Below are 25,187 nucleotides of genomic sequence, written 5' to 3' on the forward strand. Positions count from 1 at the left end.
TCATCTCCACCCTTTGCTTTGCTTCACTCCCAAACAAAAGGTCACACCCACTTCAGCCCCTCATTTCACTGGACACAGATATGTCTGGTGAAAGTATATACTTTTTCAAGTTAAAAACAATTAAAAGGGAGGTGTGAGGTCCAAAAAGGTATAGTTTTACTTGCTATCATATATTTGTACACTGTGGTATTACTTCTTTAAAGGTTGTGAGTATACTTCTTGATTAATACTGAGACCAAGAACAAGAATAACAATAAGAAAACAAAATAGAAAACTTAAAAATTCTTCTTATGGACAACTGGATGTTTTCTAGGTTAAACCCAAAGTCAGTAGCTCCCCTCTGTGTTTAGTATTTAATTAGTACAGAACATTTGACTGTTTCCAACACAAACACTCTAAATGGACCCCTGTTTAGTTGTTGATGCAGGTATACAGTATGCAGAGTCACAACTGACTATGGTGAGAAGAACAACACAAAGAAAATACAAGTACATTCAAGAAACATGAAAAGCACTATGTAAAGTAAGCAGGATCACAAGCTTGTTAAAGTATGGTCGACAAAAGTGTGGTGTAAGTTATTGTATTACTGCAAAGCAGGCCGTATTGGATTACACGAAGCATAAATGACTCCTACAGTCCCCTCTCTGTGAAGTCTCCTGCACTCTCACAGCAGACTGTTTATACTATCACTGCCCATCTGTCCTGCATACCTTCCATTTTAAAGAGCCGCCTGCAAAAGATTGAGACAATTTTAAAGGTCTGGTGACAACATAACATAACATAACATAACATAACATAACATAACATGTGCCCACACACATAGAAGACAGACAGATACTGTAGATACTGACACAACATATCTAGTCATTAGTATGCTCCTGCGTCATTTTTTTCTGAACTTTTCACGTGATAAGATATGATAACAATGGTAATGCAGAATTCATACTTGACCTAAAATTAAACTGATAGATTGAGATGAACAGAATGTGCCTTTTTATCAGACAAATAAAAACAACAGACTGTATCATCCAGGATAACGACAAGTTTAAATGTTGTAAATGAACAATAATTGACAGCATACATGATCATGTTTGAACTAGAACATCGGCTATGTTTTTAGGAAGCTCCAGGCCACAGAATCATTGACAAGCAGTTAGATTTACTTACTAACTTTAAAAAATAAAATAAAAATTACAACAATAACTGAATGTTTTTTTGGTCTGTATGGTATACATTCCTAAATATAAAAAAATACTATTGTATTCATAGGCCTTCATTTAAAAATGGATACCATAAAGGACAATAAAGTCATTAGAGACCTCAAACATGACCAGTTCTTCAGATAGACTTTAAGACATGTAGACTTGTGGGGCACATTTCAGGTGTATGTAGAACAATATTATGATGATCTATCTTCATTTTTTGTTCCACCTTTAATTATAGTGTCAACACGGCATGCCCATGAACTTGTGGGGGCTCTACCTTATCTGTTGCCATGATGAATGGCTCCTTGTTGCCTTGTCTGTTAGGACATCGGTTACGTTTGCCACCTCGGAGTGACCTCTGACTTCAGGTGCTTGTTTGTTTGTTCTACCCGTAGCACAACGTTTATAAACTGGATCTGAGGGCAGATAACCTTCCCATACACGTGCCAGCTACATTAGCGGTTAACCAATCAGGAGCGAGACGGATGCACATTTAAAGAAAAGGAAACCGAAGTGAGCAGCAGCAGCAGGAGTAAAGAGGAAAGTGGTAGAGGAGAGGAGAGCAGTACTGCTGTCCGTGACCGTCTTGTGAAAGTTTTGTCTCTCGGCGAGGATGCGTCATTAGCGCGCTGGCTACACGTAAATGGCTTAAAACCGATCTAGTCTATTTATAACTCTTGAGACTTTTGTCCTTTCCCTTGACGGTTGAACAAGCTGGGGTTTAAGTCGTCACCAAGTAGCGCTAGAAATGCATTTACTTGGCATTTTGGTGCTAATGTTATGCGACTTATCACTGAGTGTTCCTGATCCAGTAGGTAAGGGGCTTGTCTCTTTTCATTGTATTGCTTTCCTGTGTAGCTAATGTATCACATTATGGAATCATAAATGCACACAAACCTGGAAAACGGATTGTTAACCCAAAACTGGTTAATGTAACGTTATGTCAGTTAGCCTTCACAAGCACGTAACGTTGCCCGTGTTAGCCTAACGTACAGTAGACTGGCTGTTCATACAAGCGAGTCATTTCACTTTTCCTCCGCTGCTTTTCGCAGGGTAGAAGTTTATTATACAGCTGACTTAGTTTACAACTGCACTGTCAATACAATAGCCTGGCAATAAATGCTGTCTTTGTGAAATTTAGGGCTCGGTCTTTGTTGACACTGTCCAGTCAAATGCGTGTTAGTTTCGCTCCATGGTTATTTATGAGGCCGTAGTGAGTTATGGTGTTGTATTGGATTAAATTAAAAGGACAGTCTAGTATATCATCCACCTCCTATATACCCCTTTAATATATACATATTATTGGAAACTTCTCCAAAAATAACGCAATCACAGTTTAGAGTAAAATCAACCATATTTTGCAAAGTGAAATATTCGTGCAGGACTAATTTCTGACATTTGAGTATTTTCTGCACAAGTTACATTTTAGCCTGTTTTGCATCTCCGGTTTCATTACATTAAAACATTCCCACAGGGACTTAAAGCCTACTGTAACATTTGGAGTCTACCTTCTTTTTTGTTTTAACTGTTTTGCTGTTAAATGTATTGTGGTTGCCCCCCATTAGATACCATCATAGTGCAGGTCCAGCAGTGGGGTGTGGTGGGTGCTCAGCAGGTTGTGGAGCAGGTCCTTCTCAATGGGTTCTCTCTTACTGGCAAAAGCCAGGAAGTTGACAGCATCATCCAAATGATGTCGTCTGATTCACTCCTTCCAACTCTTATCAGTTTCAACCAGACTTCAGTCATGAGTAAGAAAATCATCGTGAACTAGTAATGAATATAACGACTGCAGAAATGTACATAATCAAAACCTCACCTCAGATCTAATGTCACGGTCAGTCCAATGTTGTGTATGTTACCAGCCTTTATCTTCCTCCCTAGGAAACCACACTGTCCTTCGTTCTCGTGAATGCATACTGGAGGGTTCTCAGCTGCACTGGGCCGACCGTGTGTTCTATGATGGGAAGGTCTATCTGACTCTGGACCACACCGACACGTGGACGGCCCACGTACCGGAAGCGCTGGCTTTCAAAGCGGTGTGGGACCAGGAAGAGCAGCGCACAAAGACGGAGAGGACCCACCTTCAGGACCGGTGCATCAAGCTGATGAGAGAGCTGATGCTTTCAGAGGAGCAGTCAGGTTTGTATCCATACTTGCTTTTGAGAGCGCATTTTGTAACCATCATCAAATGTTAAAATTTGTCAAACCTAATGACTGCATGTTACCCACAAAATACGTCTTTTTGAAATAACCACATTGTTGATACTGCAGTGTTGTGCTGTGGGCCAGATACCTATAATTAATAATTAATACCTATAATGGTGTATTGGAGCAAACATTGTGGTGCAAAGTAATGAATTGTATCAATAAGAATAATATACAGTAATACCCCCCAATGGCATTTCGATTTGAACCCTTACTTGATTCTCCTTTGGAATAACTTTTTCATTAAGTGCAAAAGTAGTAGCATTAATAGAAACTAAATGATTTTTGCGATAAATGCACTCTGACTGTGACATGAATGATCAGGTGCAACTTCATTGTAGGCAGGACCCATTCTACATTATCCATTCATTCACTGTTATTGTCACTGCAATGTTATTGATAATAGATAGAATTAATCACAATATTAGAAAACACCTTTTTTGGGTCTGTAGCCGTACTTGCCTCATAGTTCTGACTATTTCTATGGTTGGAAATCAGTGTTAAAAAAACAAGCCAGAATGCCGCTGGTGGTGGAGGCAGCTGATGCCAAATGACTGTAAGTCATATGACCCAATGGGCCTCATCTAGCTACATTCTCTTAAAATTCTCTTAACTTTCTGTTTCGAGAAAGAGAAGTCAACTCTAGATGCAACAAACGTTCTCAGCCATCCAAACCTGTTCGTACCCAGGTGTACTGAATAATGAATCACTTGATCATAACTTGGTGGCCGATTTTTCATTATTAGCGTAGGTGATGCCCCTTAAACACTGTAATAGGGCAGATGTCGTGCAAATACTCTGGCACAGGCCAAAGAAATGGAGAGAGGCCACACAGAGAGGCTGTAAGAGGAAGAAGAACTTCAGTAGTAATAAAATTGAGGTACTGTTAACAAAGTAAATAGGATTTTCCAAAGCGTCAAGACTGACCTTACAGGAAATTCAAGGCCTGGATGGCCAAAGCATCTAAGAGTAGCATGTCAGCTATTCAGTAGCTGAACGCCAGAATATCATCCAAGGGTTTTGGGTTGGTCTTAGTTGGGATCATTGGACCAATCAAATTTGTTTAGCCCACAAATTTAATAATCATTATATTTACTCTTAAACATAAAATAACCTGAATTTGATTATATGATATTCATGCATTTTTTTTTATTTATTTTTTTTATATTCCTCTAATTCAAACCTTATGTTTCCTTGTGTTAGACAAACAATTTGTGGACTGTGAAAACAAGATGTTTTTTTCTTATTTTTGTATAAGTGCTCTCGACCACAATAGCGCAAAAATACGAATCCCAGAAATGTATGGGTACTAACAAAATATGAACAAATCGTGGATACAAACAAAAATAAGAGGAAACTCGTTTCTATATTTCTTCCTGCATGAGGCCCATTATATACTACAAGATGAAAGGGTTATACAAAAGTGAAACAGTGTTTGCCCCTGTGACTGCGAAAGTCCCCCTCCATTTACAGTTTCAATTTACAGAGGCCAGTTTGTTGGCATGCAGTCGGGTTACAATTGCATTTGCTTTTCTAGTTCCAGGGATTTCTTTGCCTCGGCTTCTGATGCCAATCTTGACGCTCGTGGCATTTGCAGGAGTTATCACAATCAGCCTCCTCCTCACCAAAAAGCAGGGTGAGTATACATGAGTTTCACTTTCCATTTGGATAATAATAAAACAAGTTGCATAGCCTTTTAAGAACAGCTACTATAAAGGTGGTTTAAAGGCCACGGACCTCTCGCTCTGATGTTTGAGTGACGAAGTCACGCCAAAAAGTCAGCTGGATCCGGTTTACAATGAAAAAGTATTTAATAATTCACAGAAGCTAAAAGACAGTTACAAACTGAATTACACTATCGATAGTAAGGATTCGTGGAACCGAGTTCAAACACTCCCCTCCCCAACAGGCCAACAAACGCCAGTTTACTGTAAAAGAGGATCGCCATGAAGAACTGAATAACGTCTCTCTGAACAATGTTTTTATACCCGAAAGTCAGTAGTTTACTTTCAAAATTCCATTATCAGCTTTGTGATTGGCTGAAATCTGATTGTCTCCTCCTGTCCTCTGACAATGCTCTCCATTGGTCTAAGTGATCCGGATAATGTCTGAATAGTGTCCGCTGGTCCAACCTGTCCTTATCTAGAGCGAACCCCCCTCGTTCCATAGGGCTGTATTCATCAACATCTCTGCTTGATCAATACGTCTCCTTCCCCCACTGTTCACAACTCACATTCCTGAAGTCGGCTCACCCAACTCATCTCATTACCATACAGTCGTTTTCGGATCTGAAAAGCCTGTCTCAAAGGTCTCTCTCTTTCCCTCAAAACATTCAGTAACTATATTTTATAGTTTAATACATCTGATTATACTTTTATGATTTAACACTTCTTCAAATAAACATGTTATAACATTATATCCACCACTAGGTGTCCTTATTAAACTTACATTGCTTTTTAACTTTAAATTCCTCACACTACACACTCTAAAGCACCCTTCATTATACAGCGAAATGTAGCAGAATGCAGTCTTGAGTACTGCATATTGTCAGCAAACAGCCGGAGCTATTTCATCTTTACATCTGCTTCCTCCCTCCGTAAATACCCTCATATACTCGGCTACATTTTGAAACTTCTCCTATCACATGATTTTTGGTATGGAGTCTCATGCTCACAGGGACATATAAAGCATAGTCATGTGCTTTGTCTTTCTCCCACTCTCTCCCTAGGTTTGAGGCACCCAGGAGGTAAGAAAAACAACAATCCCTATGTTTTCTCTTTAGTCACTGTAGACTTCTCAGTTAACATACTTGGGGGAAGATTGATAAGAGTTTAATATTACATTACATTACAGTCATTTAGCAGACGCTTTTATCCAAAGCGACTTACAATAAGTGCATTCAACATTGGTAATCAAAAGAACTACTAGTCACCAGAAGTCATAAGTACATTTCCTTTTCCAAACAAGCATCTAAGAGCATGAAGCAGAGCATAACTCAGAGCCAAAGTGCAGAAACAAAGAAAAACAGTTGGTGCAAAAAAGTAATATGAATACAATAAGTGCAACAAGCTAGTATAAGTGCTAAGTGGAAGGCTCAGGGTAGCACTTCCTGAAGAGGTGGGTTTTCAGCCTGCGGCGAAAGATGGGCAGCAACTCCGCTGTCCTGACATCAGTGGGAAGTTCATTCCACCACTGTGGGGCCAGGACAGAAAACAGCCGTGACCAGGTCGATCGGCCACAGGGACTTCTGAGCGACGGGGCAACCAATCGCCCCGAGGCAGCAGAGCGAAGTGGTCGGGTGGGGGGTGTAGGGCTTGACCATGGCCTGGAGATAGGAAGGAGCTGTTCCTTTCACTGCCCTGTAGGCTAGCGCCAGAGTCTTAAACTGGATGCGAGCTCTTACAGGTAGCCAGTGTAGAGAACGGAGAAAGGAAGTTGTGTGGGGGAACTTGGGGGGATTGAACACCAGGCGAGCTGCGGCTTTCTGGACAAGCTCCAGAGATCTGATGGCCGTCGCTGGGGCTCCGGCGAGTAGAGAGTTGCAGTAGTCCAGGCGGGAGATGACAAGAGCCTGGATGAGAACCTGCGCTGTCTCGTCAGTGAGGAAGGGGCAAATCCTCCTGATGTGTAGAGCAGGAATCTGCAGGACCGTGTAATGGATGAGATGTTTGCTGAGGTTCCTCGCAGTCCGAGTGGGCATCACCAAGGTATCATCAATGGTGATGGACAGGTCCCGGTGCGGGCAACCCTTCCCCAGGAGGAACAGTAGCTCGGTTTTGTCTCGATTGAGCTTGAGGTGGTGTGTCGTCATCCACTTCGAGATGTCAGCCAAGCACGCAGCGATGCGTGTCTCCACTTGGGTGTCACCGGGGGGAAATGACAAGACCAGCTGGGTGTCATCGGCATAACAATAGTAGGGGAAGTCATGCGAGCGAATAACAGAACCCAGAGATGTTGTGTAGAGCGAGAAGAGAAGGGGGCCCAGGACTGAACCTTGCGGAACCCCCGTAGTCAGCATGCGTGGTTCCGACACGGGCCCCCTCCAGATCACCTGGTAGGATCGACCTGTCAGGTAGGATGCAAACAGGGAGAGTGCAGAGCCTGAGACGCCTATCCCCTCGAGGGTGGAGAGGAGGATCTGATGGTTCACAGTGTCAAACGCCGCAGCCAGGTCCAGGAGAATCAGGACAGAGGAGAGAGAGTTAGCTCTCGCGGCGTGAAGCGACTCGGTCACCACAAGGAGGGCCGTCTCTGTCGAGTGACCCACTTTGAACCCGGACTGGTGGGGGTCCAAAAGGCTGTTCTGGTGGAGATAGGAAGACAGTTGGTTAAAGACAGCACGTTCAAGTGTTTTGGATAGAAAGGGTAGAAGAGAAACCGGTCTGAAGTTCTTGACATCGGAGGGGTCAAGCGATGGTTTCTTCAGAAGGGGGGTGACTCTGGCGGTCTTGAAGGCCATGGGAAAGCATCCTGAAACAAGAGATGTGTTGATGAGGTGGGTGAGGAAAGGAAGGAGTTCAGTCGCAATAGACTGAAGAAGAGGGGAAGGGATCGGGTCAAGGGAGCACGTGGTGGGGCGCTTAGATGTAACAAGGTTGAGGACCTCGTTAGGGGAGAGAGGAGCCAGATAGGGTAAGATGGAGATGAGAGGGGGAGCTGTGGGGGTAGGGCTTGACAGGGTGGAGAGGGTGGACAGGGAGAGAGGGGCTGAGAGAAGGAGGATCTGATATCGTTTACCTTCTTGTCAAAGAAGTTGGCGAAATCATCAGGGAGAAGGGAGGAAGTAGGAGGAGGGGGTGGGGGTTGGAGGAGTGAAGTGAAAGTTTGAAAGAGTTTTTTTTGGATTGGAAGCAGAGGTTAGGATTTTAGAGCGGAAGAACGCAGCTTTAGCAGTAGATAGAGAGGAGGAAAAAGTGGAAAGAAGAGCTTGGAAGTTAAGAAGGTCCTCCGGGAGTTTGCCTTTTCTCCATTTACACTCAGCCTCTCTTAGGCTCCGTCTATCAGTACGCACTGAGTCCGACAGCCACGGGGCAGGTGGAGTTGGCCGTGCAGGCCTGGAGGTGAAGGGACAGACTTTGTCCAAAGAAGAAGTAAGGGTGGAGAGGAGAAGATCAGTAGCAGTGTCAGGGGATAGGAGAGAGAAGGATTCAGGGTCAGGGAGAGCAGAGGTAACAGAAGAGGAAAGATCAGCAGGGAGAGAGAGGGAGCAGAGATGACTACGGGTAGAAACCATGTGAGTAGGTGGAGGAAGTGATGGGGAGAGGATAGGGAGAGGGAGTAGAACATGAAATGGTGAATGAACTCAAAACCACAAATCCTGTGGGCATGTTTGTTTCATTTTTCTTTTATCCGTTTTGATTCCTTCTGTGATACCTGTTCAGTATGACTCACTTTTATTATGACTGAAATTGTCAGGTCAGCTGGTGACACAGGGATTAAAATTTGAGTGAGCGTGCACAGTTTATTATGTTTCAGCAGCTTTTTAGCCTAATCTGTGCTGTTTGATTTCCTTGCAGGTGTTGTCGGCTCAATTATACATTACCCTAAAGACATGACTGAAATGGCTGCAGACATAAAAGGTGGCGGTTACAGCACCTTAGTTCAGAGCTGTTGAACAGGGTCACGTTTGAGCTTTCTCCTCCATTTCTCCTGTTGAATGTCCACTTACTGATTTAACACTGTGGGCAGTGTTGATCCATCAATGCAACCAAGCTTTTGCTACAGCACCAACAGCCACCGTTTGTGACGCGTGTGGTCTGGATTCCAGACTGCATTATTTAATGCATGTATCACATAATGCATATACTTTTAATTTAGTTATTTAATACGCACCAAGACATGTAAACATGCTCACTGCTTACAGCAATGTACAAGCTTCTTTTTGCACAACTAATAACTTTAAGGGCAGACGGAAATTATTTACTAAGCTTTTCAATGAAACAACGTATGTGGAAATATATACAATGAAAATGTTCTATTTCAGGCGTGTACAGTATCTAATGCACGTTAAGACAGAGAATGTCACAAATTGTCTTACAGTCTGTAGATAAAGCCCTGCTGAACTCAAGTGTTTTGTTGTGCCACTGATAAACCAATCACACTGAACTCTGCCAAACACTGAATGGACTCCTGTAAGTGTGTCCAGTTATCCAAAGAGTTGGACCGCACTGTGTTGTTGTTTTGGTTTGAGATGCCATCCTTATGGCTCTCATATTTCTTTGTGATACTGTCTAGATGTTTTAACCTATTATTTGCTCATGTGAAATTTTAATAAAATATATGATTAAAGATTTTACGGTATGTTAATGTATATTGACTCTCTCTCAGGTTACCTTAATGCTGATTTAATCCAGAATGAACTATTTCCCCCTTTATATGTAGACAATTAAGGGATGGTTTGGGCATCACCTCTCACACATCTAATTAAAAGTAATATTTAAAATGAAGCCCTATATACAAACGGTGCAACACTATTTTCTGCCTTAGAAGACTTAGGCAATAGTGTAGTGGCCGTTTGACCATTCTCCAACTTTTTTTTTTTTTTACATTACGCAGCCACAAATGTGCCTGCATGATACACTATTCAAATATCCATCAACTATAAACTTAAACTGTTGTATAAGCGTAAATTATATTAAAATGTATAATGTGACGACAACATAAACATTGAACCAAATATGGATATGCGCAAGTGGCCCTTATGACTTATAGCAACGGCAAAAGAGTAGGTTATTTATTTACTTTACACCTCACCAATGATCAGAGTTTCAAAAATGACTAACACGTTCCTGTAATGGTTCAATGATTGTTTAACATTTGGTATTCATTTCCATAATTATTGTTCTAAGTCTCCAGAAAAAACAATTCTAGATACAAGCAACCTTTTTTTAACACAGTCAAAAAGAGCTGCATGTAGGCTGCCTCTGATTATCCTCTTACTTTCTTAGCACATATAGTCCTTCTTTTTTAAAGAACCTTTAATTTTTTAAAGGTTAAATCAGAGGCAGAATGTGTTTTTTTATGTCAAAGTTAGTCTGGGAACAATGTAGTGCTCATTAAGAACGATTCATTTTGTTTTCGCTTTATTTACCAAACCAGATTCAACATGTTGACAGAAGCTTAGTGGGGGCCCACTGAGAATAAATGCTTTCAATCTAATTTATTTTATTTCCAGCAATTTGTGCTTCCTTGTTGCTGAAAAGTCATTGTTTATTCACACAGTAGTCTGATAATGTGTCATTGTATGTATCTTCATAGAGTCTCTGTGTTATTCTCTATGTATTAGTAAACTATTCTGAGTGTATTGATTCAAATAATAAAAAAAAAAACATAACTATAGTTATAGCTTTTGGAGTTTTGATATTTTGCCATTTAAGCACAGCATCCATTATGCATGAGGTAGAATTAACAACTAATAGATCAATAATTTAATCTCATTAATAGGCATACACTTGGCTTCAAACCAAAGAGCAGAGAAAGAAATGCTTGATTTGCGTTGATAACGTCTCTGATTTTAGCATTACGCAGGCAAAAACATAGTTTTAACTTGAATCAATTATCCCTAATGCTTGACATATAAAAATCGATCAAAATGATTTTGATGGTTGAAGATGGTGAATATACATGTAGGTTACAGTACTTCTATTAATATAATATGAAACAGAAGATTGATTTTTTTTTTTTACACTAATAAGGGATGTTCATTATGGGTCTTTTGAAATATTTCTTACAGTGCTTACTATAGACTAAAGTATGCACCCCAACTATGTTATATTGCAGATATGCATTTAAACATATTCCGGTATAAATTAGTCTTCTACTATAAGAGAATAGAATATTAATACGTGATTAGGTCATATTAATAATACTACGTTTGGCGTTCAACTTCATTTGAAAGGTTAATTGGACCTTTTGGATGTTTCTTTTAATCATACTGTGAAATATAAAAATAATCCAGGATACGTTTTAGGTGTCCTGCTGTAATCTCAGTAACATATGTATTACAGCACCCTTTGTGATTCAAATGTTAGTGTGATTTTCCTTCAAATACAATTCTCATCCTTCAAATAATTAAATAAAAGACATTTGATACCTGACATTTCAAAGTGAACCAACCTATACTCAGTCGTTATTCAGTAAATCTATATTTAAATAGATTGTCTCTGTTTTTATTGTTTTTACATCACTTAACTAAATCACAAACCCAATATCATGTTCCTGCCGACAGATGACGCTATAATTTTATGGGGAGGAGGCCGTTTCCTGTCAGGACGCTTCCTCCACCAATCACAGAAACGCATTCGTAAACGTTACTACAGCACGCCCGGAGATAACGGCTCCTTGAACGAACCAATAGCAGCAGCGCTTTCTGGGATTTAAACCGTGTGGCGTCATCGTCACGAAATTCAAAATTGAGAAAGAGACGACAGAGAAAGGCCAGTGTTGCTCCAGAGTATTCCACGTTTTCTTGAAGAGGTGAGATTAGTGTGTTTATTCTGAGGTTGTAAAAGTTCCACTGTGCACGTCAAATCAACTTTTAAAGCGCTTAATGCCATTGAAGTTAATGCTAACTTGTGTTCGTTTACTTTTTCTTTTAGCGGATGTTAAACGAGTGCTTGTTTTAATTTTCTTTCAAATGAAATAGTGTTTTCTGACTCCTACCAGCCGCTAAAGTAACGTTAGTGCTAAGGTTAACGTTACTTCTGAGATCCTAGCATTAGCATTGCATGCGTCTATAGCAAACGGACCTAAAACTAGCTCAAACGTTAGTAATAGCCGGTTAACTTAGTGTTGCACATCAGATGAGCGCTTACTTTTTATTTATTTCCCCAGATATACTACAGGTATTGTGAAAACCTGGATAAAATGGCGCAGTTTGGGTTTGAGAACGACATCCACAGTATCTTGAAGCTGGACATGCCCATCACAAACGCTCCTATGGCGAGGTGGCAGAGGAAGGCCAGCTCATCAAACGCATCGGCCCTGAACGGGTTGTCACCTGGCAAATCTGCCAATGTGTCCCTCAGCTCATCAAAAACGCCGAGCAAAACACCAGGTAATGTGTGCCATTATAGTCCTGCAAAGTAAGCCTTAACGGAGCTCTGTAACGTTAGTTCCATCTCTGCAAATGTTAACCTACCTGGGTATTTATTTTTTGTATGCTAGGCAAAAACAAAAAAGTAACACCCTCTAAGATGGGGGGCGACCGCTTCATTCCCACCAGAAACAGCAAACAAATGGATGTGGCAAGTTTCCTGCTCACTAAGGAGAATGAGCCTGTGGATGCAAACAATACAACAGCAACATCAGTAAGTTATCATTTTTGATCAATTTCCTTATCATTCTTTACTTGATGAAGGCTTTCATTGATCTAGGTTTTATGTATTTAAAGGAAAGCCAGAAAGCCTGGTCCATGTCCCTAAATGGATACAACATTGAAGACGCAAAGATCCTGCACCTTGGAGGGAAACCTCTGAATGCTCCAGAAGGTTAGTGTGTCAATGTGTTACTTGACAAGAATATTGCAGGAATATAGAAAGTAAAGTTGTCATTTAATCTTTTAAAATGTATTTACAGGTTATCAAAACAACTTGAAAGTGCTCTACAGTCAGGGCGCAACTCCTGCCTCTGTCAAAAAGACAAGATACATATCTTCGTCTCCTGACAGAATCCTGGACGCTCCTGAGCTTCGAAATGATTTCTGTAAGTTTGAATCTTGGGAGGTTTTCCTAAAAACATTCATGCATGTTGGCATTTAGTTCTATGACAATGAATGCATAACCTTTCACGTTTTAGATTCACCGCAATCCACTGAGGGTAGACATTGATCACTACATTATATTATTATACTAAATATAAAGATTTTGTACATAAATATTTGATCTTTATGCAAAAAAGACACTCTTGTACAGATGGCAAGCATTCATTTGGCCCCCTTTTTTTGCCCCCAGATTTAAATCTGCTTGACTGGAGCAGTCGAAATGTTCTCGCTGTTGCTCTTCATAACAGTGTTTACCTGTTGGATGCAACCCAAGGAGATGTCACTCTTCTCATGAAGTTGGAGCGCGAGGAGGACTACATCTGCTCACTGGCCTGGACCAAAGAGGGAACCTACCTAGCTATCGGCACTAGTGACTGCAAAATTCAGGTCAGTGTTTGCTGTTGGACGTGCCACCTTAGTTCACAAGGTGTACGTCCCAAGTCTCGTCATTTCCTTGATCCTCGCTTGAACCGTCCCAAAGCTCTTCTGCTTTGAGGCGCTAGGAGAGATCTCTGAGGAGCCATGAGTGAGGATACATGTGAACAGCCTTCCAGGAAGCGTTTTAACGGCCGACACGCCCCCCCCATTGCTCATAAGTTATGTGATTGGATGCTGTAGCTGATTGGACTGATCTGATTTTTCTAAATATCACTGGAGTTTCATACCAGATGGAAGACAGATCAGAGATTGAACTCGAGTTTTTTTTATATTTGATTAGTTTTCTGATTCACTATCTGGTTTAAATATGTTTATTGTAGACTGAACAGCAAAAGGACCAAAAATTACTTTCTTCATTTATTAGAAAGATTTGTAATTTTTATTATGGATACGATTAAAGTCAGAGAGCTGGAGAGACTAAGCCTCTTTTTTTACATCGTTTATCATTTCCATTCAGTCCGTGAGGCTGATCTTTCAGAAACAGAACACTGTATAAATACTAAAGCAGTTTGTTAAAGGTGCAACCGGCTACAGAGAGAAAACACTTCTACTCTGGCAGTGACTAACTGTTTTTATTAGTTACTAAGTACAGTGATCATGTGAGCAAACACAAAGTCAAGTCTCTCCAGCTGTTAAAGCCGACTGACAGCTGATCCAGCTGTGATCAGCGGCCGCCGTCATCAGAAATGGACGTCGCTTCACTTGGCGCTTCAGAGGAAAGCGCGTCTCATTTCTCTTCAAACATATTTCCTTGCGTCTCTCCATGCATCCCTGGTGGGAGGGACAAAGATGCAAGTGAGGAAAACGGGGATGCAATAAGAGACTTGGGATGTACCCAAGGACACATGGCAATCAAATAACTGCTTCCTATCAAGTTTTTAATAGCACGTTTTTTTTGTATCCTTAGTTGTGGGATGTTTACAACCAGAAGCGTCTACGCAGCATGGCCAGCCATACGGCTAGAGTTGTTAGCCTGAGCTGGAATGACCATGTTCTCTCCAGGTACAGTAGTTTTCTTCTTTTCTGATGGAACAGACCAAAACTTGCATTTCCATTGGTGCGTGTGTTTTTTAGACTCAAATATGTTTCTTCCCCTCCCTAGCGGTTCGAGATCAGGACACATTCACCATCATGATGTAAGGGTGGCAGACCACCACATCTTCACACTCACTGGTCACTCACAGGAGGTGTGTGGGCTGAAGTGGTCCCCTGATGGGCGATACCTAGCCAGTGGAGGCAATGACAACATGGTGCATGTATGGCCCCGTGTGCAGGAGGGCCCCGCCAGCCAGTCGGTCCGCTCCTGGAGTGAACATCAAGGAGCTGTTAAGGTGAGTGGCTTCATACTTTCACCAGCAGACGGACTTTGTTTGAGCAATTTGTCAAACGTGCAAGGCAAGATTTTTCCTGACAACTTTTTACGTTGTTTTTTTTTTAAACTGTCAGGATAAAGCATCAATACGGTTTGTCATTCATTTTCTACCATAGACTGTGTAAAGCTCGAAACTTACCTTTTTGGATGTGCTTATCACTCTAGGCTTTGGCCTGGTGTCCATGGCAGCCAAACATCCTCGCGTCTGGAGGTGGCACCAGTGACCGTCACATCCGCATCTGGAATGTAAACAGTGGCTCCTGCATCAGTTCACTTGACACTCAGTCCCAGGTACCTCTACAATGATAGACCCTTGGTTTCAAATGGTTATTCAAAGTGGTGAAAAAAGTACTGAAAACGTGGGTCTTTTCTCAAATCACACTTTCTTTTCAGATCTCGTCCCTGGTGTTTGCACCCAACTACAAGGAATTGGTCTCTGCCCATGGATATGCCCACAACAATGTCGTTATCTGGAAGTACCCCGCTCTCACCAGGGTTGCAGAGCTCAATGGTAAGTTTTTCCGGACTGGATCGGCTCTGTACTTGTTCACGCTTAACTTTTAAAGAAAACATCCAGTGAACTGAAAGCTGCTGCACTTGATGCTTTCTGCGTGTCTGAACCTTTCAATGTATGTTTTTCTAGGCCACGAGGACAGAGTTCTCAGTTTGATTCTGAGCCCCGACTGCTCTACTGTCGCAACTGTTGCTGGGGACGAGACTATCCGTATGTGGAAGAGCTTTGAGATGGATCCTGTTAAGAAGGCCAAAGAGAGGCTGGTCAAATCAACTAGTGGGGTCATTCATCAGTCAATCAGATAATTTGCCTTGTTTTGTTGTTTGTTTTTGTTTTTTTTTTGTCTGCTTATGACAGACTGTTTTATTTAATCTACAATAAAGATATCTACCCAGTGTTTTAGCTGTGACTGGAAACTTGCTCCTCCTATTGGTGCTGTAATGGGTTTTCGGTCTCAATTGTTTTATACAGGTCTGCTAATGTAATAAAGTACAAGTGTTAAGTGTTGGGGTTTTTTTTTTTTTTTTTTTTTTAAGCAATGTATTTATGGCCTTCACTTAGCTTTTATGTTATCAGAATGCATTGTGGACTGGGTTATAAATAAATGGTTTGATTACCTTATGTGTTTGTCAGTTAATTGACACATTAGTTGCAAACTGTAGGGCATTTTTAAGAACATCAATTCCATCTGTGATGGCCATTTTACATGAGTCTCTACCACCTGCCAAACTAACAAAAGAATAAAATTGTTTTTATCCATACATCTAATAAGGCTGTTGCTGTTTTAGGTAAACCTTAAAAGACTGTCTGGGTCAATGTCACATATGACTTAAACCCTTATTGTCGTTTCTGCAATTTAAAACTAGTTTTGTCTGAATCTGGTAGCAGTGTTTTCTTTAGACATCACCTAAAATGGAAGTCACTGTCTGAGATTTTACTTACACCTGCAGATGTATTCTAACTGATTAGGTTTTAAATAAACTAGTGTCTTCCTCAATTCTTTAATGAAGGAAATTGTGTTACTGATCTGAACATAAAAAGTGAATTTATCACAAGTCAAGTGCCTTCAGGGAGGGGTTTGCCAGTAGTGTTTAAGTCACAAATGTATTGTCAGTTTGGGCTCGTTTTCATAAAGCAAATGAAAATGGTTAAAGCTCTGTTATTGTGGAAACTTATGCTGGGAAACTAACCTGTTCCAGGGCAGACTAAACCTAAGTTGTTGCGTAACCAGAGTCAAATGTTTTTAGAAAATCATCTAAACGGTGTTAAAGTCATGTCAGTCTTGATTCTGCCTGTCCACTTGCATCTTTCTCTAGTTGTTGGATTTCAGTGCTTATTTAGCCTTAAGGTACATTTACTATTCTGATCAATATTTTCATTTTTTTTGTTTCCACCTGCTGCTCATTCTTTTCTTCCCACTAAGGTTGTTGCTGTGCCTCACCCACTAAAAGTTTAAATTTTTTAAACCATTCGTCAAAATAAGGCCATACGTATTTGGACTGTGACACAATTCTAATTTTGCCACTTTAAACAACTCCAATGGATTTGAAACCAATCAGTCAATATGTGGTTGAAGTGTAGACTTTCACAAAAATATCACATTAACCGTTTAGGAATTACAGCCATTTTTACACAGTCCTCCACATTTTCAGAGGCTCAAAAGTAATTGGACAAACTAACAATAGTGAATATAATCATTTGTAATACTTTTATTTGTAATTATTGTAAATCCTAGACATCACCAAAAACGGTGAGTTTTTTTTCCTGGAGATGCTCTGCCAGGCCTTTTACTGCAGCCTCCTTCAGTTTCTACCTATGGGTCTTACTGCCTTCAGTATTATCTTCAGAAAGTGAAAAGCCTGCTCACTTGGGTTTAGATCAGGTGACTTACTTTGCCAAGTGAAGAATATTCCATTTCTTTGCTTTGAGAAGCTCTTGGGTTGTGTTCACATAATATCTTGGGTCATAATCCACCTGCACTGTGAGGCACCATCCAATCAGTTTTGTAGTATTCGGCTGAATCCGAACAGATAGTTTAGCCCTAAACACCTCAGAACTCATCCTGCTGCTTCTATCAGCTGTGACATCACCAATGAAAACCAGTGACCCGGTTCCATTGGCAGCCATACCTGCCCATGCCATAGCACTGCCTCCACCATGTTAAACAGATGATGTGGTTTGTTTCAGATCATGAGCCGTTCCTTTCTTTCTCCACACTTTTCTCTTCCCATCATTCTGGTACAAGTTCATCTTGGTTTCATCTGTCCAAAGAATCTTTATCCAAAACTCTCTGTATTTAGATTCTTGAAGGCGTCTCTTGATTGTAGACTTTAACAATGACACGCCTACATCCTCCAGAGTGTTTTTGACTTCAGTAGATGTTATGAAGGGGTTTTTCTTCACCAAGGAAAGAATTCTGCGATCATCCACTTTACGTCTGACACTTTATGTCTTCCGTGGTCTTCTGGGCCTTTTGGTGTTGGTGAGCTTGCCACTTCATTCCTTCTTTTTAAGAATGTACTAAATTGTTGATTTGGTCAATCCTAATGTTTCCGCTATCTGTCTGACAGGTTTGTTAAGTGTTTTCAGCCTAATAATGGCCTCCTTCACTTGTATTGACACCTTTTTGGTCTGCATGCTGAGAGTTCCATGGACCAGCTATGCTAATTTAACATTTTGAATCCTATTATCTGCATAATTTTTCATGAAATAGTGACAGAATAGGCCACGAAACCGTTTTTCCAATTACTTTTGAGCCTCTGAAAATGTGGGGGGCTGTGTAAAAATGGCCATAATTCCATAATGGTTGATGTAATATTTTTGTTTTATCGATTGAATTAAAGCTGAAAGTCTACACTTCAACCACATATTGACTGCTTCCTTTCAAATCCATTGGAGTTATGTAAAGAGGCAAAATTAGAAAAATTGTGTCACAGTCCAAATACTTATGGCCCTGACTGTATATATATATATATATATATACATACAGTATATATATATATATATATATATATACACATACAGTATATATATATATATATATATATATATATATATATATATATATATATATATATATATATATATATACATACAGTATATATATATACACACACATGCATCCTTGAGGTTGATTATCCATGGATTCTTGTAATTGTTTTCTTTATGCCCAAGATTTAATTTGGTTGGATCAAAATATTTGATATTGGTTTAAAGAATAAAAAAATATAAATATGACTATTCACCTCTTTGGTGAAACATTTGAGAAACACATAAAAATTACAAAACATTTAGAGATTTTATTTCTGCGTAAGTCAGAAACAGGTTAATCTACTGAACGTTGTGAGGGTTAATTGTAATATATAAACAGCTCCTGGATACATATCCACTCCTATGTCATAATGGCAAATATCAGATACAAATGTTCTAAAAGCAGTCCTTCAAAACTAGATCACCCTTCAACGGTCATCAGTGCACGTGTAATGAACAGCAGAAAAACACTGGTATGTCAATCAATATATACATTCTGCAGTGATATTCAGAAACAGCACACTTTTGATTAAATTCTAATTCAAAAGAAAGTACTTTCTATTAACTTCACGCATAGTAAGATGAGAATAGACCATACAGTGTTGCAGAACTCATAATGGATTAATATAAAAAAATTGTATATGTCACTACCTAATTTTGCAAAAAATCAATACTGTAATATACAGTATAACATTTCTTTTCCACAATTATTAAAGTTGAGGTGTGGTAGGTTTCTCACAAAGTGCACATCATACCTACTTTCCAAATGACATAGACCTTTATCTAAAAAAAGTGTTTTATTTCAAAAGATAAATAAAAACAGAACAAAACTTAATATATGACATTTACAATGAAAGCTTTGTTTTGACAAAAAGTCTGTAGAAGTTGCTTATATGTGCTGGTCTTCAGTGGAAACTGTGCAACAATGGTCATGCCAGCCAAACGGTAGTGTGGATCAGGCTTGTGTGGGTCAAGCTTGAGTTGAGGAATACTATGTGTGACAAAATGAGCACCAATTTCCATACAGTGTTCATCACAGTTAATAGTTTTCACAACGACTAACAAACATTGTGGCACGTGGAGATCACCACCAAAACACATATCCCAACAAGTGTGCATAAGAAAAGTAGATTTATATAGAAATTATGCAGTTTAGAAATGACATATCGAAATCTGTGCCGTTTCAATATGCTATTAAATACGAATGACATTTCCAAGGTAGCTCTATAGAGCCTCCAGAGTCACCAAGTCAGATTTCCTTTACTTTGCCCAGGAAGATTTTGCCGTTGGTATGGTGGTGCGCATTCCCATTCTCCAGGTGTTTCCCATTGGCCACCACAGAGACAGCTTCACCGGTCGAGCCGTTCTGCTTGGGCTTGTCTTCCACGACGGGAAGCCGCTTTCCCTTTATGTAGGCCTGGATCCAAAAGTTGGAGAAGAGGAGGAAGAAGAAGACGCCGTACATCCAAATCAGGTGGATCCACATGGGAACCTGATAGTCACACTTTTCCATGAAGTAGTACTGACTGATGTGAACGGAAACCACAATAAACTGTATCTGTGAAACAGCAGGGAAAAGACAGATTGTTATTTCAAATTTTATTCTGACCCAGATCCACTGGAAAATCATATATACCAGTCATGTTATAATAAATATACATGTTTAAAAAAAAAAAAAAGGTGACCTACAAGCTGAATGGCGGTCATGTACTTCTTCCACCACAGGTATTTCTGGAAGCGAGGTCCAGCAGCAGAGAGTAGGTAATAGAAGTACATGATGACGTGGACGGCTGCATTCACCATGGCATGGAGGTTGCCCATTCCTGCAGCTTAAAAGAGGAAAAAAAAAAAATGATGCATGCCATTAGACATTTGTATGCAAATGTGCAGTCATCACCCCAGTTTATTGTTTTGGCCTTGTACTGGATGCAGAGTAATGTCAATCTGTAATTTATGGAGATGTTCAGCCATGTGCTTTTTGTCATTTTGCATTGATGTTATGCTGAGTAAACCTCACCAGGAGTCAGGGTGATGCCCCACCACCACGTAAAGGGCATGAAGGAGTGATGGAACACGTGGAGAAATGTGATCTGGCTTTGCTTCTTCCTCAGCACAAAGAACACCTCAAGTAAAAGTAGAACAAGCTCAAGTTAACGTGCACAAAAATATGTGTCGTAAAAAAGGTCAGACAATTAAAGTGGGGAAAGAAATTTCCTTACTGTGTCAAGGAGTTCGACATATTTTGAAATATAAAACAACCAGGACACTCGAACCATCTGCGGGAGTGAAAAGAAGAAAAGTGCTGTAATGTCAGTCCTAACCTCAAAGTCGGCCTATGTCACCTTTCTAGGACACTCCAGTTAGTGAGTGCTCCTTTGCTCCCAGGAAAATGTCGAACAATTTACTGGCTTACCCGAAAAGTCTCTGGGCTGGTTGACGTGTCAACAAGGTCACACCTCCACGTGTAAGTGGTTCCCCATCCAGCCATCAGGAACTGTAGATGTCAAACACACATCAGCAGCTGTTACAAGCACTCTGGCACGTGAAGAAATTGGGATTTTAGTCAGTGAATAGCCTTATTTGTCAATGATTTTCTTTACCTCGTACACCACGTAGGCGTTCAGTAAAACCATGCTGAGGTTGTAGACTATCATGGCTGTGTTGAGACGTAATGGTTTACGGTTTGCCATCAGGCGAGGTCCAATGTACTTTGAGAAGATGACATAGGCTATCAGGATAACGACCATCTTTACGGGGCTCTGCATCAGTGGGTAGTCAATGACTCGGACATCTTGAGAGAACAAAAGCAAACATTTCTCATTATATCGGCAAAAAAATATGTCTGGGTCAACAGTAAATGCACTTTATACACAGTTTGGGGCAGATTCATGGGATAAGTTAAAGAAAGAAAAGAAAAATGGCTCTTTTCAAACTTTCTACACATTATTATGCCTTTAGATCACAAGGTATTCACTCATATTTTCACAAGGCAGAGGTGTAAAACCTGTATCAGAGACAAAGACACTTACCAGTTCTCGATTCCAAAAATTGCTGGAATTTTAAAATGTTTGATACAGCTTCTTGCAGCATGGTGACTCCTTTTTCCTTTTACTTATTAAACCACTGGGGAAAAAAATAAGAAATGAAAAAAGAGGAGATTAAGCCGAGTTAAAAGAGAGAGGGCAGGTGAGCGACAAAGCAACCTGTCAGTCTGCAGACTGAACAAACAGGAGACAGCTGCACAGGCTCATCAAACACCTCTGAGTGCCCTCATGTACAACCTTAGAATTAAAAAAAAATATATCAAAAATCAAATCTGTAGCAGAAGCTCCTCTCACTGCCTGATCCAAAGTGTTACACGTGAGCAACAAATCCTCACAGTTTTAGCACTAAATGTGCTTCCTTTGAAAAGCTTAATTTTATTCATTGAACGAGAAAGAAAACAATGACTCTGTACTAAAAAAAAAGAAATCTATGAATATTTCATGAAGGATTGTGAAACATCCAATGTCTGCTGTCAGCCTAGAAACAATGACATACTCCATTGCTGACTAACAGAGCAAGTCAAACAGGTGAGGCAAAGAACTTGGCCCTTACAGCGTAGCCAACCTCAGCCACCAAGGTATGAGCTGATCAGAGATTTCCAGGGTGTTTTCCAACACTACAGAGCATACTTTACTAAAAAGAAGTCATGTTTTAATGTCCTAATCCAGATAAACATTATTGAGCTGTAAAGTGGAGGGTTTGTCTGTCAAAAGACACCATGGTGAGTTAAAATAGACACTTCCTTACATAAAAAAACCCACAATGAACTTTACAAGAGCAGCACAGCTACAAAATCTCAGATCACTGAAACTGCTAAAATACTCTGCTGATGTGTAAGTAACAAGTGACTCACCGGCAGAGCACAAGTCCTCAGCACTCACTCCTGTGTGAGAGGAAAGCAGCTGCACAGCCAGGGCAGGCAGCACTCAATCCAGAGAAACAGATCAATCAGTGAGAGGTGAACCACATGCAGAGCTTCTCCGTGGGTGGCGGCCTCAAGCCTTCCTCAAATGTTTCTGATTTCTTTTTTTTAGAAGCAATCCAACAAGAGCTGAAAGTTTCACAGGTAAGAGATGTGGAAAGGAAGCAAGAGAGCGATGAGTAAAAGTTGAGAAGCCAGCTATGATAGCTATGGGACCGGGATCATTCAAGTCAATTTAAACCCCGGGGCACTACTACAGACCTTGCTGGTTTCAGGACCACACCCTGTTTCAATGCTTAGCTCCACCTTCCTATCCTCACATAGCCTGTTTGTGATTGGACTGTCTCATCAATAGTGGTAAAGAAAGGGGATGGGGTCATGGAGTGACAGGCCTATTTAAAAAACCAAGACCCAGGGGGGAATGGCCCTGTTGTTGGGCAACGAAAACTAGTTAATAAGCACATGAGAATGAAGAAAAAACAAACTTTACCTGTTAGCAATTTTATTATGTCTGAAAAGTTTAAATGCTCCTTTGGTCCAGTCAAAAAAGGATCGATCATGCCACTTCACAAATGTCCATCAAACAGGATTTGGGCTAAAGGTGAAATCCGCTGTCATACATTCAGGAACATAACGTCACTTTTTGAGTTGCCCATCCCTTCCCATGCGGCTCAGAGGCTGGGTTCTCGTCCAACCCTTGCTGCTTATGACGAGCTCTCCTGTGCCTCTGGTTTTACCTGTTTCCCGATCAACGGGGATGATGGGCGTGAGGCCCGAATAGAGGTTTTGAAATGTATCTCAGACTGAACAGTTGGCTGGTTGGGAAAGAGGAAGGAAGGTCGGGGAATCATCACGGTCTGTCTACATGGTGTTTGTCAGGTTAGCATAGGGGGGCTCCTCAATGAAGTGCTGGCATGAAAACTTATGTAACATATGGTTATTGCACAAAACCTAAAAATACAAACATGACGTGCAGATGTGGGTTTTAACATGCTGAATTGAATATTTAGATTTAAAACAAATTAACGCGTTGGATGATTTTGTCATAAAGGGAATTCCGGGGGAAAAGAAAACAATGATAGCATGTGGTGCTTGTATGGCATGCAATTTAGACTTTTGTATGCTGACGTTGCATCACTGTTGGTGGTGGAGAAGGACTAGAACTTGAGCAGTGGCTGTACTAACTGGCCACTCAAGTGTGTGGCTCTCAGTCTCACTAGTCTCATGCATGGAAGACAAACTGAGTGGGGGGGGGCAGCTGTACTAAAGAATTTCCTACCATACCAGCTGCATACCAGCAGCCAAAAATATGTACTGCAGAAGAAACAAAGCACGACTGAAATGTGTCAATGTTCTGCGCCCTGACATGTTTTTCACCCAGAGTGAATGTGAGACTTGATGTCATTGTCTCTAACTGCACGGTCAGCTGTTTTTTGTAGCTGCCATATTACTACAAACTACAACACACCCTCTGTTCTTCTTGGTCTTGTGACCGTTTCACATTGACTTAAGTCAAGATTCAGCACAATAGAGTTTATCACATAGAAATTAACAAACAACAAAACAACCTAATATTGGCCCACAGTTCTCTGCCCAACGGCATTTCCAGAGAATAGACAGCCTTCTTCAGACATACCGGGTCGTCCTCCATTAGCCAATTGTGGAAAAAATGTAACAGTCAATGTGGTAGTTTATTGAATAGCAGCAAAGATTGCACAAACAAATTCCTTTCTCAATGATGCTGACATTCTTGGAATAGGTAGATAGATTCCATGTGGGGAAGCCTCGATGTGACGAGTATTGTGTTTCATAATACAGTAATATGGTTTGCAACCAAGCTGCATTTTATTCACGGCACTGTTAACAACCTAGCTGACCAAAAACGTGTAAAACAATTATTATAACTCATACTTACTCCTTATATTGTATTCAGCCTGTCATACAACCCAGGAACGGGGTCAGTTGGGTTTATATTTGAAAGATCAGGTTTCTCATTCCAACAAATGAATGTGAATACTGACTCAAAGGGGGCGAGGTTTTCTTTAATAGCCACACTTTTCTCTTAACAGGATCACTAACAGTAGAAACTCACCCATCAACATGTTAATTACTGAGACACCAACGTCTCAGGACACGAATGCTTTGAGTTTTAATAGTTTGTTCTTTAACTTTGAAACCACTTGAAATAAATATCAATTCACTCATTCTGGTCTTTATGAAACACTGGCCTATAATTATAGCAGGTTTGGGATTTTATCGAGAGATATTAACTGGTTTAGGCCAACTTATAAATGGATGGACCATCCATAAAACAGAGATATTTATTTATTATAATCTTTTAAAAAAAATTCACAAGTCACAAAGATTGACCCGTGTGTGGCCAAGTAGGCAAATTGAGGTTAATTGTAATAATTTATACACTTTGTATGCTTTGTCTATTTTCAGTAAGTTTAGCTTCCCAAAAAGTACACAACATTACCACTGTGTCAATAACAAACCAGTTCTAAATGTTTCACATAATGCTGTGTCAATCAGACTGACCTGTTGTCTGTGTTGCAAAGTCAAACATGACAGATTATTGAGGTGTTTTTAGTCAGGAACTGAAATAATGACAGTATTTATGCAGAACATCTCTAGTCCAAACGAGCTTGTGGAGATGGAGACACTGCTGCTGACCAAAAGATCACAAAGAAGTA

At 40.4% G+C, this 25,187-nt stretch overlaps 3 protein-coding genes across 4 annotated transcripts; 2 read left to right on the top strand and 1 right to left on the bottom strand.

Moving 5' to 3' along the window:
- The first annotated feature begins 1,705 nt into the window (after window positions 1-1,705).
- Window positions 1,706-9,705, top strand: LOC137866023 (uncharacterized). Of its 2 annotated transcripts, XM_068701651.1 has the most exons (6): window positions 1,706-2,020; window positions 2,771-2,953; window positions 3,087-3,344; window positions 4,948-5,046; window positions 6,139-6,156; window positions 8,927-9,705. In XM_068701651.1, exons 1-6 carry the CDS (start codon window positions 1,954-1,956, stop codon window positions 9,022-9,024), a joined length of 723 nt encoding a protein of 240 aa, XP_068557752.1. In that variant the 5' UTR covers window positions 1,706-1,953; the 3' UTR covers window positions 9,025-9,705. The 2 variants fall into 2 exon arrangements, with proteins under 2 accessions (XP_068557752.1, XP_068557753.1); XM_068701652.1 differs by lacking the exon at window positions 2,771-2,953.
- Window positions 9,706-11,748: 2,043 nt separating this feature from the next.
- cdc20 (cell division cycle 20 homolog) lies at window positions 11,749-15,996 on the top strand. Its single transcript, XM_068738199.1, has 11 exons — window positions 11,749-11,885; window positions 12,243-12,465; window positions 12,576-12,718; window positions 12,802-12,898; window positions 12,987-13,112; window positions 13,361-13,557; window positions 14,516-14,610; window positions 14,711-14,939; window positions 15,146-15,271; window positions 15,374-15,491; window positions 15,624-15,996. Exons 2-11 carry the CDS (start codon window positions 12,276-12,278, stop codon window positions 15,797-15,799), a joined length of 1,497 nt encoding a protein of 498 aa, XP_068594300.1. The 5' UTR covers window positions 11,749-11,885; window positions 12,243-12,275; the 3' UTR covers window positions 15,800-15,996.
- A 2,861-nt stretch (window positions 15,997-18,857) lies between these two features.
- On the bottom strand, window positions 18,858-22,704 carry elovl1a (ELOVL fatty acid elongase 1a). Its single transcript, XM_068738130.1, has 8 exons — window positions 22,423-22,704; window positions 21,554-21,647; window positions 21,125-21,315; window positions 20,938-21,018; window positions 20,744-20,800; window positions 20,542-20,647; window positions 20,214-20,353; window positions 18,858-20,082 (listed from the first exon to the last, which is right to left on the bottom strand). The coding sequence occupies exons 2-8, from the start codon at window positions 21,612-21,614 to the stop codon at window positions 19,774-19,776; spliced, it is 945 nt and encodes a 314-aa protein (XP_068594231.1). The 5' UTR covers window positions 21,615-21,647; window positions 22,423-22,704; the 3' UTR covers window positions 18,858-19,773.
- Between the last annotated feature and the right edge of the window lie 2,483 nt (window positions 22,705-25,187).

The sequence above is a fragment of the Cebidichthys violaceus genome, unplaced genomic scaffold, assembly GCF_023349555.1.
Source record: "Cebidichthys violaceus isolate CVI_PGR_0920_01 unplaced genomic scaffold, fCebVio1.0.p SCAF_8, whole genome shotgun sequence".
Classification (NCBI taxonomy): domain Eukaryota; kingdom Metazoa; phylum Chordata; class Actinopteri; order Perciformes; family Stichaeidae; genus Cebidichthys; species Cebidichthys violaceus.